Raw genomic sequence first — 16,459 nt, 5'->3', positions numbered from 1 at the left:
CTCTTCAAAGAAAAGAGGATCCAGTGTATATCTTCATCAAGGGATGGTGACACCCTTGACACGACCCAGATCATCACTAGGAATGTCATATTTCAATTAGCTTTGCCCTGGGCTGATAGGACTTTGCATATCACACACTTTCCATACACATTTAATAATTGCAGGATTTTCTTAAGGAAAAATTTCAAATTTTTATGAGACGGGAAAGAGCATGAAATTATAAGGTCTTTTTCACTGTTAAATGAAAAAAATGATTAACAATAAAAGGTACCGGATTAGAGGGAGAGCAGAGGAAAGATGGCCCAAGAATGTAGGCAATGATTTGGGATTTGAGAAACATGAATTCAAATCCTAGCTCTGCTATAGTCCTTCTCCTGGCACATCACTCAGGCTGCTCAATTTTCTGGCTTCTCCTTCTGTAATAAAGAGATAATAGCACATACTGATCTCACAGGAATATTGGGACTTGATATCTCTTAAATGCCATGGAGCTGTGGAAATGAACTTGATGAAAACCCCCTTAATGCTGCAATCTGGAGAATATCCAGAGTGCAAACAATTGTCAGCTGAAGTATTTTGGGTGTTTACATGCATGTGGAAATGTTCATAATGCCTGAATATGTCTGCACTGTAATGTTCATGAAGGAAATAACTCAGTGGTGTCAGAAAACAGGCTGCTATGTACAATAAATTCACAAGCTAAGGCCAGTCTATATTTAACCCTTAAGGCTTTTACTTGGTTAACTCAAAACACCACTTAGAAAGATGGAGAATTTAGAAAGTTCACAGAAGAATCCATCAGAAAGAAATAGGGACTGAATTCTTAAAAGAGAGGAAGGAGAAATTAAGAAATTGTTAAGATATTTCTTTACATTTGTATACAGTCAAGGGAAAATTACAATGCTAATTTTCATTAGAGAGTTATAATTTGAAATAATCTACAGTGGTATTTCCAAAAAAACCCTTGTGTTAGGAGTCTGCCTCTTGTTTTCAAGATGTCCTATTCAATTTCACTGAGCCTTATGCCCCCGAATCTGCTTTGAGAGAGCACCTTTAGCTGCCCAAACAAATACAGAAATCACCTGCAGCAGTGATTAAGCACAATCTAAACAAGGACAGTGTCTTCCTTTACTTCTGTAGGAAGATCATGGTTTCAGTGAGCCAAGCAGCAGAACCACCAGTAAATCAAAAGCAGACCACTGATATTCTGGTTTGTAGCCCTTTCACCATTTAGGAAACGATGAATTTTATAGCACTGGTTTAACAGTGACTCATGTAAACCTGCCCCCACACAACTGCTCTTTTGTCCAAGATCACTGGTGGTTTTACTCATACAAAAAACTTCACATTAATGACAGCAAGAAAAACCCACAACATTTTCTTCCCCGGTGGGAAATGAAACTTTGGAACATGCAGACTTAAAAAACCCCAAACCCACCAAATTAAACAAAAGTAGTATATTTAGTTCCCTAAACAGGAAAGAACATATGGAATGAAACATTTCTAACTGATGGAAAAGCAGTATTACAAATCAGCCACCTAACACTGAGTTACCTTGCAGCAGCACTAGAGGGGGGAAAAAAAAAAATCAAACACAGGTCAGGCTCAGGCACCCTAGTTAAGCTTTCTCTGAAGCAAAAACATCCATGAGAATATTCTCCTGCTCATCATTAGGAGCAGGTAAATGCCTCGCTGCTCCTGGTCCTTAATGAATTCCTACAATAACTGTTGAAGATATTTGAAGATATTGCAAAACAACAATGAATAATATGACAGTGGAGCAGATCCTAACAACTAAACAGTTCCCCATTCTAGCTCAGATAAAGTAATGGAGCAGAACTTACTGCATCATTTACGTTGTCTAACTACCATTCTTCATCCCTTTTTTATTGTAATTTTCACATACCAGTAATTCAAAGTGCTGCAATTTTAAAAATATTCAACTCTCTAGACTAATACTATCATTCAGACTGCATCAGAATAGAGCGAGATGAATAAATAAGAATACCATCATTAAATCTTTTTCTTCCCTATTTATTAGAATAAAGTTATAATATTGGTTTATTTCCAAGAGAACTGTGGTATTTTATAATAGATCTCTTTCACAATTATTTTTTTTTCATGCCTCTCAGGTAGAAATCCTTAGATCACACTAAACATCTCAGACTCCTCCATGGCATGCTATGATGTTTTGGAAAATAGATTTATTGTATTAACAATTTTAAAAGATGTGGTTAATGAGGGGGAAAAAAAGGACTCATAATCCCCTATAATATTTTCAATGCAATAACAGCTATTTCTCCCTTATTTTATTCTGCATGTTTACAATTCCAAGGAAAACACAGCTCACTCTAAGAAAAGGAGTTTAAATGCTTTTCTTTCACTGGCTTTATAGGCCCTTCCAGTACAGCAAGCACCTCTGTGTCACTGCCAGACTGCAGGAAGAGTGAAGGTAAGGCTGTTTGGAGAGCAAAAGCCTTTTGGCATAAATATCTTTACATGCAGAAGGGTTTAAAACCTGGATAGTCATGGCAGACCTTCCCAAGAAAAAGCTGTCAAATTAACATGAAGCAGCATCCTTGGTTCATCCTTTGTCTGTTACTTTAAAATCTCCTAGTCAAGGAAAGATGTTACTGATAAACCAAGAACACTTAATTATAGTATGGTTATCAAACTATGGAACAGCTGTGCACAACCTCAAGAGTAAGAAAAAACAACAGAATGGGCAAGAATTGTATAAACTTTCTGCCAAACACTGAAACATTTCTGATTTTTTTCTCTTTTCAGAGAACTCCAGTGGAATACCGAAGGGAAATATCTTGTTTGCCAAAGGATTGCAGCTTCAGGCAAGGGAGTTGTGTAGGGGAGGGCAAAGCACAGCAATCCATCTTTCAGAATAAACTCGATTCAGAGGAATGCAACACAGCCCAAGTGTCCAACCTGAGAGCCCTTCAGTGACCTCCATTTCCCTGTCAGATCCCTGCCAGCACACACGAGATCAATCCCAGCTCCTGTATTTCAGTTTTAGCTGGGACAGGACAGCCAGAGCAGGGGGATCATGGTGCTGCTGCCTAGCACTGCCCACCCTCTGCAGCATTCCCACCTCAGAGAATTCCAGTTTGCCACAATGGAATGGGAAAACCTCTCCACTTCAGGGAGTGAGCGAAGACTCTCCTTATCTAGGTTTTACATCCACTTCTGCTACAAACCCCCTGCCAGTCACTATTTGTCCTTGATTTCCCACAGTATATTTGGAACAATTCTATCTCCTCTGCCTGTCACGCTTATTTTCAGTGGTTTTCTGGAACTGTCTTCTATTGCTTTGTTTACTGGTGTACTCAATGCACTGCAGCTTCACTGGAGCACTGTAGGCACTACTGCACCATTAACAGAAGGTCAAACACCTAAATCCATAGGTTGTGAAACTGAATTTTTAAATCCAGGATTTCTCTGTAGTTAGACTGTTAAAACTGTACTTACCTCAACATATTTCTCTATCAAAATGAAACAGGAAAATACTGCAAAGCAACCACAGCTAGGAATTAAACTAAAATTCAGCTGAAGGATACTGAATACAAAATTTGATTATCACAAGAGATTTGTGAGAAGAGGCAGATATTTGTTTCAATACATACAATTCCAACACCTTAACACCTGTGTGCTGGAGCAGAATTTCTGTTTTGCAATGCTTTTTCTCAGGAAAGGAACAGGACAGAACATTTCAGGAGTACCATAGCCATGTCCCCGTGTCCCGGGTGAGGAGGGCATCCCGCCCAGGCAGAGGGAGCTGCCAGGAGCCAGCTCCCATCCTGAGGCTGTTTCCAGGCAACATAAGGGCTGGGGCTGAGCCTGCTGACCCAGGCACCCCTCAGCCCCACAGCTGATAGATAGTCCTGCTGCTGGGTTATGAGCACCAGGGAAAATAATCAACAAATTATGCACGTGGAGGTTTGGCAGAGTTAAACCTTCCTGAGCTTCCAAATGAGCATTTTCTTCTTCTTTCTCCTTGTAGATCCCCAAACCTCTGCTTTAGCTTGTTGAGGGAAAAATGAGTATCTTTTCCTGGAAACTGCAATTTATAGCTACTGAGGCACTGTATTCACAGTCAAATTAATGTTAGCTTCCTCAAAACATGCTGTGATTATCTCAGGGACCGCTGTCTCCCCTGGGTTAGAAACCACAACCTCCTTCGTGCAATTTTTACCAGAATTTTTCTAACAGAAGCTGTCTATTGCATCAAATTCTGCTAAGGGCTGTAAGGTTATTCTGTGCTAGAAAATACTGTTCGTGGCAGAGGAAAAGCTAAAAGCAACAAGCACGCTGAGCACTACAGAATTGATTTAAATCTGTCCTCAAGATGAACAGGCTTTTTTTTCCATCCAGTAAGGCAGGCAGTCTTTTTGAAATAATGAAATCTTATTTCAAAGACATTAAGAGGAAGATTGTGTTCAGTGTAGGAGAATAAATGCAAACCTCTTCATTTTTCTAGCAGGGACTGTGTGTCTAATTTTTTCAGTGACACGAAACTTTGTGTGTTGGGGCAGAACTCAGATTCTCACAGCAGAATTAATACGGCAGAACAAAAAGGTGAATGTAGTCTATTATTTTGTCAATACCCATATGCAACACAGAACAAAGAAGAGTGTAATTATAAATGTATATACAGCAAAAATATACTCAGCCTAATACAGAACAAGCCATGCTCATTGCCCAATACAACATATCTGAGAACTGGAGTTTATTTTTAGCAGAGAATTATTAAAAACTGCTAAAGAATAAAATATGTGTATAAAATACACATCTACCAAGAATTACACAGTTTTGTCTGACACTTCTGTATTTACTGTAAGTATAGGAAGTTATATCCTGAATAAAAAGGGCTTAATCATTATTGGGTTTATGTATGTGCTACATGAAAAACTTTACTAGAGAATAAATTCCAAGTATGAATGAGCAACAAGTGTTTTGGATTTGAAAGCCTTTTCTCAGAAAGGGAAAAGGCAAAAAATTAATCAGCACAAATACTTTTTTTCACATGTCCTATAAATTTTGGAGGTTAATTCATGATATTCCCTATTCTGACTTTACGAGAGCATTTTATAAAGGAAATGATGATGAATTAATTATCCTTAGCTTTTCTGAGGGGAAAAAGTGTCTGTGAGTAATCTGTACACAAAGTAATCAGCCAAAGGTGGCACAAACACGACAGTGAAACAACCCAAACACATACAAGGGCAGTACAAGAGAAAATCACTTTAACCTACAGCCAGAACCAGGCAAGCTGGTTTTCTAAGCATGTCACTGGCAAGCTGCTGCTCACTGAAGGCTAAAAGCCATCAGACCCTTTACTTGTGCTCTATTAGTCTGGTGATGCAGCAGCAGTACAGCAAGCTGGGGAGTCCAAAGTATTTCTGCATTAATTGTGACAGCACAGGAGAGATGTTGGAAAATCAACAGGCAGCACAAAAATCAGGGCACTTACTGAGAGGAGGCTCCGCTCATGGAAACAATAGGCACCACTTGCATGGGGCTTCTGTGGAGTTTCCTGGGGAAAGAAAAACACATTCTTATTGGGAATGATGGATTCAGAAGAGCTCCTGCTTGTGCCCTGCACTCATGGAAGGCTTAAAGATTCAACAAAAAATGCAATTGCTAATGCACTGCTTGGGCTGTCACTATACATACTGTTGGGCCATAAGTGCATTTTTATTGTAGTACAAAGCCAAACAGCAAATTCTGGTTATTGATTCACAAGTGTGATTTTCATTATTTATTTATTAAACATTCCATGCACAGTAAATACGTTCAGATAGTTTGCAATGCATTTGAAACCAAAAAATCTATGTTTTCATTGCAAATTTACCTACTAAAATAGACATTACTAAGCTGTAACTGTAAATTTTCCCCAGCACAGGTTTCTGTTTCAATAGGAACACACCACTGTAATTTGCTTTCTGGGTATCCTTCAATGGAAAATTTGAAGCAATTTTTGCAAAAGAAAATTATCATAAAATGCATTACCAAAAGGGGGCCATTCAGAATATATTTTACAAGCACATATTTGGGAATTCCAATAGGGTAACACTCTATTCCATGCCACTCTTTCTAATTAACGAGCAGCTGCGACATGCAACATTTTACAGAATTTTTCACTGAATTTTAGTAGTTACAGTAAGCTCAGCCATGTTTTACCTAACAGATTCGCCCTACATGCATTTTTCATTTCCACGTGCAAATGGCAATATGTACTCTTTGATACAAATACCCCTGAAAACAGAATCGTTGGTCATATTTTGAGTCTCCAAGGATAATACACACCTAGGTCAGAGTATAATCAAATCATTCTGTAGGTAAATTTAAGATAGTTTTTATCCACTTCAGTAAAATTCGAAACAGTAAACATATTGGATAGTTTTTTCACACAATATCCTCCTCCTTATATGTGGTTTCATTTTAAACAAGAATATTAAATAAATCAGTAAACTAAAAAATCAGAGGATTTGGTTCTTTCTACTGCAACTGAGGAAAAATGGGAACAAGAACCAGCAGTACCAGAAAGGCACAAGCTCTACAAACATGCCAGGCAGCATTGCAATGACCACACACTCTGAGAAAAGAACTTCAGAATTTGAAAAGGTGACAAGCAGGAACAGCAAACACACTTGAATTTCTGTCTTCTTGGAGCTAGGACCATCTAGGAGAGCATCTCTCAGAGTTAACAGCCAACTTCACACTGGTGCTCTCAGCATCAACTGCAACTGACTGCCCAAACCCTCCCAACAACCAATTTCTGAGCTGAACACACCAGTTTCTTTCTATTTACATATTGTTGGACAAAAGAAGAAAGTGTTGGACACAGAAACTTCCACTTTGTACAGATTTCTCCTCACCTGAGGGAATGCCCAGTCCTGCTGGGGCAGTACAGCCAGCTCAGGGCAGCTCCTCGTGCAGGGCAAATCCCACAACACTGATGGCATTCCATCACCTACCCCACAGCAGGTCACAATCTCCAGGGCTTGTACAGACCACTGGGCCGAATTTGCCTATCTTACCAAGCACACTTAATTTGTTACCCAGTTACTCAGGCAATACCTAAACAATGAGCAAGATTTCAAGTGCATTCATATGATTACATGAGGCAATTTTCAGTAGAAGGAAATACAGCTGGAAAATGCCAGTAGTTTCATGGGAAAACCCCCTAAATTCTGATAAAATCCTATTTACAGGTCTCAACCTGGTTGATCCTGGACTTGGACATTACACCTGATTCTTTACACTGACATGAAATGCCATTAAGAACTGTCCACACAACTACAAGCAATCCTACGGAGCAACACGAGATGCACATTTTCAATGCTAAATTTTCTTTTCCACAGCTGCCATAAATTGTAGCAAAACACAAAGTGGGCTCTTGTTTTGCACTCCTATGACTCAGAAATAAATTCTCAATCAGCAAAGTTTTGCTTGCATCTGGTATTACAACATTTGTACGTGCCAGGCACACAAAGAACAGCAGAACTCTTCTGCAGTGCTCCTGTTCTGTCCAGAGGCATGGAAAACTCAAGAGGCAACTGGAGGAAGCCCTGCTAAGCGTGTAGGGAGAAGTCTGGCAGAGATGATGATCTATTAAGACTCACTTAAGAATGAAAAAGTGTTTCCAGGTCAAAGTGTCAGGTGCACAGGTAAGTACCAAGATACCCCAAGGGCTTCTCCCTCGGGGCAGCAGCTCAGGCAGCCCGAAAAAGCCGAGGCTGTTCTGCAGGGTCACTGAGAGAGAGAGCCCCAGGCCATTGAGGCTTCATAAAATATCACTCTACCCCAAGCATTCCAAGAGTATCCCAGATATGTTATTATTTTCCCATAGCAGTGGCTTCATTAAGCATTATATTAAAGAAAAAAAAAAAAAAAAAAGAGAACCTAAAGCAATAATAAAAACCACTACTAATACACATATGCAGTTACTAAGTCTGACTTAACATCCACTGCTTCAAACCTTTATCAAAAGCCTACGTCTAAATTGATCTAATCTGATATTTTTTAATTCTGTTCTAAAAATGCAATTAAACAATGATATCTGCTGCTGCAAGTTAAAATCCATTCCCTTTAGATAACGGCCAAATACAGCAAGCAGCGAGTTTTGCCATCATTAGACTTCTAACCATATTACTTCTATTTTGAGGCTTTTTTTGTTTGGTCTCAGTTTAATTTCCTGTCAGCCTTACAAGAGATTTCTAATGTTTGGGCTGTAGGATATGCTCTGATTAAAAATAATCTTCCCAATTACTGCCTGGCATGACTCTACTGCCACATGCACTCTGCCACTGGCTTCTGCATTTCTGTCAGCAGTAATTGTGTCTGTAGCTTCTAACTGTAAATGAAAACCCAGGGGGCATATTTGGGTTTCAGTTTCCTTTGCCCAGCCATATCTTTTAATTTGCACTGTCTGTCAAAAGGAGATGTTCGTAGGCACTAAAAGGAAATCCTCAGAACATCAGGTTAAAAAAAGGAAAAAGGAGAAAAAATAAAATGCAACTGGAATGTGATAAACCACATTTGATATTTATGCCAGGATACTCAACACAGAGCAGCTCACTGCATTGATTAGCCTTAGAAGAGGGGGATTGAAACCATTTACTGAGCATTTCTAGCTGCACTTTATTACCATTAAACATAATCCGAAATCTTAAGCATCACCTTAGTATGGCACTTTTTAAAATTCAATCATTATAATTAATATTTTACAGAACAGCATTTCTTATCACAATAGAAAAAATTATTGTTTCTCAGGTTCTGGGTCCTGGGCTAAACTGTGCCATGGGGCTTCCATCTCCAGCCCTGGCTGACCCTCTTAGACCTACACTGCCCCTTCTTCTCCAACCTTTCAGTTCCTGTGGGGATTTTAAACCCCAATGGTCCCCTTGCCTCCATCCCCTCCATCCCAATGCACTGCTGCTCCTGGAGTCCCCAGATGGATCCTGGGGCTGTCAGTGGCCAGACCCATCTCAGGAGCTGGCTCTGCTCTCTGGATCCAGCTGGGCTGTGCTCCCTGGGGAGAGCCCGAAGCTCCTGGCTCTGCTCCCTCGGGAGCTGCCAGCTGCACCCAGGCCCTGGGACATCTGCACCCAGAGTCACGGGGCTTAAACCCGGCACTCAGTGCAGCCACAGCCACCAGACATGTGCTGGATGCATGTTCAGACCCTCCTGGATTCCTTTTTCCTCTGAGGAGTGCTGCTGTTGCGATGGAAATGTGGCCCCATGTCCCCAGGGAGTGCTCTGTGTGACAAGAGCAGGATGGAATCAAGGTGCCCTGGAGCGGGGAATCTTGGGAAGAACAAAGCACCAAGCACAGACAGTACCCTGTGAAGTGGGCACAGAAGAAACTCAAGGAGGAGAAAAAACAGCTGATACGACATCAGGAATGATGCTTTGTGTGGAAGGGAAAAGTGGGGTATATGGGACTGCTGCAAAGGAAAATATCATGAAGATGATTAAGAAGACAGTTGCAGTTATTGCTGGAAGCAAATATTCACTATAAAATGAAGAATATTGTAAAGTCCTCTGAAAATAATTTTCCATGAAGTCTCAATCTCTGGTCTTTCAAAATTAAGTAAATTTTTGTCTCAAAATTAAAATGGGACACAGCACATTTGGAATCCAAGGGATACAGAGAGCATGTTTTTGTACAAGGGAATAATGGAAGGGGGTTTTTTGTGATAGCAGGATAAACACTGAGATTTGGTGAATGTGAGCAGGGATTTGTCCAAATAGCACTTAAAATTGAATAGCTTCTCTTGGCATAAGAACTTATTTGAAATATTAAATGCAAATGTTAGTGCTCTGCACTGTGTTTGCTGGTTGATGCTCTATTCTGTATTGTTTGTGTCTGTATAGGAGGGGAGACAGGGGGAAGGCGAGAACAGACTCGATCTCAGCTCTGTCCTGAACCTTTGGCACATCACTCTATGGTGCAACTCGTTCGTAGGGCTCTGCCCCTCAGTGCATATTCTGTGCAATGTGATGACAAAACAGATAAGAACTTCAACACATCAACTGAAAGGTCTGTGCAGTGGAGACTGTGACCGCCACTGCCTTCCAAACTGCATGGTGTTACAGAGGAAAAATGGCACACGCCTGTTAAAATTTTATTTTTAAAATAGTTTACAAGCTGTGTAAGAAGTTCTTCGTGCCCCCTCTGAGCCCTAAGGGGCAGCAGCACTCCGCGTGCTGCAGTGCAGAACTAGACTGTGATAACCTCAAGCTATCTTTGCTTCTATTTCCATATCTTACCTGAGATAAAACCATCATTTATGAGGTATATCCCCCTACCTGTGACTGAAACTGCCAGAAGGTTTAAATAAATACCTGCTTTTTTAAAAAATAAGGTAAGCCACTGAGTTAAAAATGGTTACTCCTGTGACTGAGGCCATGTGGATGTTTACATATTTATTCAGCATAAAAACTGTTGGATTAAGTATGGCAATAAACATATTATGAAGTTGAAAGAAATGGTGGTCTCTTACAAAAGGACCTTGCAGAATTGTGGCTACAGAGAGAGCTCACAAGCAGAGCCTCAGCTCTGGGAGAATCAGCTCCTCTGTCAATGCAGGGAAGGGGCAAAGCCCAGGGCATGGAGTTTCTCTATTCCTATTGTCATTGTGACTCTTAAGAGTTCCAGAACTCTTCTTCAGATTTTTTGTTTGGTAGTTTCTCCCCACTTTTCTGCAGTATAGACTGTTCTGCCTCATGTGCAGCTGGAACAATTCCACCAATACCAGCAAGATTGCTCCCATGTTAACCATGGTAATGTGTGGCTGTGCCCACCACACTGAGATCATTTATCACAAATTCAAGGGAACAACGCACTCAAAGGAGGTGCAGAAATAACAAAATAATTCCAAAAAGGCTTAACTGTTCTCATCTACCACTAGAAAAGTCCATCCACCTATTCCAGTGGTGAACTTTTAACCATGAATACCTTGCTCCTGACAAACACTAAAAGGCAGGAACATTATACTTCCAGAACAGAGGGTTTACATTCTGCATTTTTAAACTAGTGGTTCTCTCATCTATCAAAGGTCAAGAAATTAATCACACCTCTGTAAGGCAGTTTGGAAAGAAATATCCCACGTAGAGAGAAGAATGGTAAACTGATCTATTTTATATTATTTATTAACAGAAATTTTGACATTGCTTAAGAACTGTATATGTTAATAAATAACATTTGAAATCAAGGACTAGAATAAGAAAAAATAAAAACAAACCAAAACCCACCAGTTTATCCAACAGCTTTGTGACTTATGACATAATTATTCTTAGAGAAACAGCACAACTCTGAGCTACATCTATGAGCCCTAACAGAAAAATAATAGTTAGAGGGTCCATCACATCCCACTGACTGGAGAATGTCTCTTGTAGACAAAGCAAAGAAAAAAAATCTAATTTGGGTAGATGATGCACGCGACACCCTGCATTTAACGTGGATTGTAACAAAACCTGTTTGGGTAGATCAGTGGCCCCTCACCCAAGACAAGTTCATCGCACTCAACACATCAGTTGAGCAAATTTTCTCATCCAAACACACCAAATTTTCTGATCCAAAGACATTTTTATCACCACAGAAAATAAAAGCATCATTTCACATGCTGGAGACAGAGAAGCGGTAGGATGGATCAGCTGGCAAACACCAATATTCAGGAAAATGGACTTTTGTAAGGTCATCAGGTCTCAAAAAGGTCCAGCCTTCCCCCAGATGTCACATCAACCATGCTGGAGGCCATCTCCAGCCCATGGCACCCATCACAGGCCCATTGCTGCAGAGAAGGCAGAAGTTATTGCTGCCTTTGCATGGGGGCTATCGTAGTTTTATCAAAAGGATTCTTACTGTTTATGAAGAAAAATTATTTCAGTCTGAAAAAGAAGCAAAAATAAAATAATCTAAGCCTACCATGTTTGGAGATTTATTCCTGCTACGTTAGAACAACTACAACTGATTTCAAAAGAAAAGTTAGTGCTTGTTTTATACAGCACAAGACAGCCTTGGGCTGGGGCTGTTTTAGAAAGAATTGTTTATTGTCGTTGCTTCCAGCTGGGTGTAATTTGACAATGATTGCAAAATGTAAAGTCACAAGTACAGAGAAGTCCATGCAGATCCTACACTGGAGTTCAAGCGCTCTCCTCTGATCAGAAGGAAAGAAAGAAGCTCAGCTGTGTCAAGCAGCAGATTTTCCCCAAAAGTAACATGATTTTCACTGGGAGAAAAAAGGCTTGAAAAGTACACATGATGCAACCCATAGGCCAGGCACACAGAATACATCAGTGGAAAACTCTTAGGCCCAGATTGGTTATTTGTAAATAAACAAAAAAGGTGTTGTTTGGTTTTTTTTAACGAGTTCTTTCGAGGTGTGCTGCATCTAAAGCAGAAAAAGAACCAGATTTGTAAACATCGCATGTTCCTGAATGACCAGTTCCACACATTTTTTTCTTCCTCCATAACCTTCCCCAGCATCCCAGGAAAATCACAGGCTGCAGGTAATGGTACCACCTTCATCACTCACAGCTTCAGGAGCTTCACCCCAGCAAAGTGACACCTGTGAAATAAAACCACTCATCACTGTGAGCGGTCAGAGGCTGCCAAGGCTGGGACAGGAGCCTGCTGGCTCCTGCAAATCTCTCACCAGAGCATTTGAGCCTGACACTTAATATTCAAACTGGATTGCAAGCTATGTACTCAAGGATAAAGCTCAGTAATAATAAAGATTCACAGTCTGACAAGCTCAGCATACAAATTCTCAGTGCAGAGCTCACTTTGAAATTTTTTTTTTTAATCTAAAAAGGAATAAGGAATTTTCCTCTTAGAAATAACAATACTTCCCATTTAGTGAGGGAAACAATGGAATTAGAAAATATAATTTTAGTCTACATTTAGATATCGGTGAAGAAGCAACAAAATAAATATTTTATTTCAATACCAGAACACTGTGTCCCCAGTCCTTGTCTTGCTCATCAGACACAGGAATACATCAAATAGGCTATGCAGTTTCTTTTTTTGCAGGGCCAAATCCTTTGAGCCAGAAATCTGCTACTTTAAAACATTTAAGAATTGCCCAAATTTCTAAAAATTTATGGCTTGTATTTATGTCAGCTGTGAAGCCAAAATCACCAGAAATATTTAAAACCTCAATATATGTTACTCAAACACGGTATCTAACCAGTGATCTCACTAGTCCCACATTAGGTCACCAATGAACAAATTTCTAGGTGTTGTTTAAACTTAATTCTACCCCTCAGTCTTACTCATGTTTTATTTTTTATTTTATCCAACACTGCTTAGTACTGTGCTTTGTACAGTAATATATTAATTGTTTATTTTACAGTGGCACTATAAAGTCATGGCCCTTTTTTTTTCCCCATTTAATGTTTATTTTATGTTACAACAACCTGGCAAGTTGTTCCTGGGCTTTTTTTGTTTGTTATGTAAATGTTATATATGTAGGAGTTGGTTTTAAATGAACAAAATTATAATTAAATGCCTAATAGTTTTTACACTGAAAATACTGTTACCACACATTAGCTCCCCTTAGACTCTTTTGCTTGTTTTGTATTTTGCTTCAAATGTCTACACTTCTATTATTAAACCTACCTTTTTCTTTTAAAATCACATTGCATCCAGCTTAACTCCATCTCACTAAATCACCTTGTTAGCCATACTTTGATTCATTACATTTCATTGCCTTTCATATTTAAATTATTCCATTACTTTTCCTACTCCCCACATTACCTTTGAACATGACAGGCCTCACTTTGTGCAATGATTCCTTATACTGCATCCTCACAGAACTCCCTCTATTAACACTTGATCATTCTCCATGCAAGTTTTCCTGCAGAACTGCTTTCCAAAACAATCCCAGACTTACACATTCAATCCCATCTCTTCATTTCATTTACATTTCATAAGCACCAAGGCAGCCAGCACTACGAGAAGCCAAATTGTATTTGCTGCATCATAAAACAAGGGATAAACACTGAGCTCCTGTCCCTCAACAAGCACCTCATGTGCTGCTGAGCCTGCCCATGCAGGGATGCAGCTGGGAATGCTGATCCACATCCCTCAGGATCAGAGGTTTTGTGGGACACAAGATACAGAAGATTGAGGCACTGTGGAGTTTGGCTTATACCATGAAAATATAACTATTTTCAATCTACAGCGGGAATAAGCAGCTGAAGCTCCAGATCATACAAATACGATTATTGTGGCACAAACTACTGCTCATTCTTACTCTCTTCTTGACCAAAGCTACCTTTCTCAGGGATTCCACTCACAATCAGCATTCACGTATCAGACCTAATACAGAAATGAAGCAATAGGTCCTCTATTCCCATAAAAATATCTTTCTTCACAGATTTCTTAATTGAGCCTTAGAAAAAGATCATCTCCTATGCTAAGCAACAAATCAGCATCTCTCTTCAGAGAGTGCAGATATGAAAGTGCATTAACCTGAAAGGGCAGTAACCTGAGCTCAAACTGAGGGTGAAGTGGTTGAAACAATACTAAAATTGGATCTTCCTCAAACTGCCCTCCCCACTGCTTCCCAAAGAGGGTGTGTGAACAATCCTTCCTGCCGAAACCGGCGCCGCTTCAACGCACTCCCCAGCAGTGGCAACCCAGAGAAGACAGAATCTTCTCCAAACTAATTTATCCTCATGAAAGCTGCTCTGCTGCTCTTTGGCTTCTCAATCCAGGAGCAGCAAGTTCCCTCGGGGCTGGGAAGCGCCCCTGTGTAGGTGTTGATCCTGTCCTGGGGAATGAGGAATGGAGAGCAGCCAGAGCTGGCAGGAGTTGCATGGGCTGTGCTGCCACAGCCTCCAGAGCAGCCACCAAGTGCCCAAAGCTGTTTGCCAGCCATAGTATCTAAGTTATTATCTCTATTTGCAATCAAGAGTTCGATTGGATTCATAAAGCTGCCATGCTTCAGGGCAAAAACCAAATCCTGCCTGGCTGCAGTGTAAGGTGTCTTAATCTTTCTAGGGGTTAAGAGAAATTGTGAGAAGGACTAGGAGATAACGGCTTGTTCCAATGGAATTTTATTCCAAATTATTCAAATTAAAAATGGCTCAGTATCTTGTCACTGAAGGCAATCACTTTGAAAGCACCACATACTCACTCCTGTCAGATAATAGTTTGTCTAAAGGAATCGTGGCAATGTTTATTGGTTTTTTTTAATCTTACCTTGTAAAACATTTTGGAAATGCTTTTGGAATTAAAAATATTAAGCATTTTAAATCATTAATAAGATCTAGCCTCCTAAACAAAAACAAAATTATTTTCTTTGTTCAAAAATACACCTTCACAGTTTGTAGCTTGAAAAATCTGCAGGAAGGAATGATTCAAGTCTCATAGCCACAACTCACAAAGAACTGGTAAAATGTCTTTGTCCTGTTTAAATATCAAAGCTCTTCTGGGTATCAGTTAGATCTACCCATCATAATTCAGATACTTGTGAATAATTCAAGATGTTATGCTTTAACTTATCAGCAATTCCCTTGAAGAGGCGCAGTAAGTAAGCATTTTTTATAAGTTATAGCATGGATCCATATAATTAATATTTCGATGTACTTTACCTGTCTTACTGTTTGCTCTCTTGATATTAAGTTGGTATTAAATAAATAACACACTCAGATAACTTGTCCTACTTTTCAAAGATGCTCCAATTTATGTAATTGCTATATTTGATTTATTGTTGCATCTTTACTCAAGTTACATATTCTTTTAATGTGCCATCATTGTAATTAGCTCTTTCTTTGTAGGAAATCCTTTCTAATCTAGCCAGCATTTTTATTGCAAAAGGAAGTCACTGCTTGTACTCCCATGGAATCAAAATACCCTTTTAATGGTGTGAAGTAACCTGCTTCATCTTTGCGTGTTTTCCTTGGCATGCTGAAGCAAACCAGAGATGATGGGCTGTTACTCAAGCATAAGAAAAATAGTAGCACCCCACTAACAAACCCCAGAGGTGACTAAAGGCACATAAAATCATACAAAAACAACAACTGACATGTGCCCTCATTCTTCAAATAAGAATTCAGAGAGAGCCTCTGTCCAAGTGACTGTAAATTCTATATTAAGATTACACAATTTTGAAATTAAATCCAGCAATATGAAAAAAAACCTGATTTCAGCTTTTCTAATTTGCTAACAGTGAAGAGTTAAAAAATTTTACTTCGTGAAGTAAATACACATCTTTGGTTGGAAGGATGAAGAATCAACACACAGCTTGTATTGCTGAAATAAACTTCGTTTCTGCTGCCTACAGCATTGGATACTGATGTCCTCTAGGAGTTCTGCCTGTCCGCTCTCCAGACTCACAAAGACAACACTCAAGGGGTGGGGACACAAGGAGAAAAAAAATTAATTTCTGAAAACGGGGAGAAAATTAACTTGTTTATACTGCCTTCCCTCAAT

General features: G+C 39.6%; 1 protein-coding gene across 30 annotated transcripts in view; it reads right to left on the bottom strand.

The window, feature by feature from the left end:
• RBFOX1 (RNA binding fox-1 homolog 1) overlaps positions 1-16,459 on the bottom strand; it is a 1,132,467-nt gene that overhangs the window by 648,331 nt on the left and 467,677 nt on the right. For all 30 annotated transcript variants that reach the window (XM_069030260.1, XM_069030257.1, XM_069030263.1 and 27 more), the window contains one exon: positions 5,483-5,545. In XM_069030260.1, the coding sequence (XP_068886361.1) occupies positions 5,483-5,545 (63 nt within the window). The remainder of the gene's footprint in view (positions 1-5,482; positions 5,546-16,459) is intronic.

Source organism: Aphelocoma coerulescens, chromosome 14 (assembly GCF_041296385.1).
Source record: "Aphelocoma coerulescens isolate FSJ_1873_10779 chromosome 14, UR_Acoe_1.0, whole genome shotgun sequence".
Taxonomy (NCBI): domain Eukaryota; kingdom Metazoa; phylum Chordata; class Aves; order Passeriformes; family Corvidae; genus Aphelocoma; species Aphelocoma coerulescens.
Note: the sequence above shows the minus strand (reverse complement) of the source record. Positions and strands in the feature narration are given on the sequence as shown.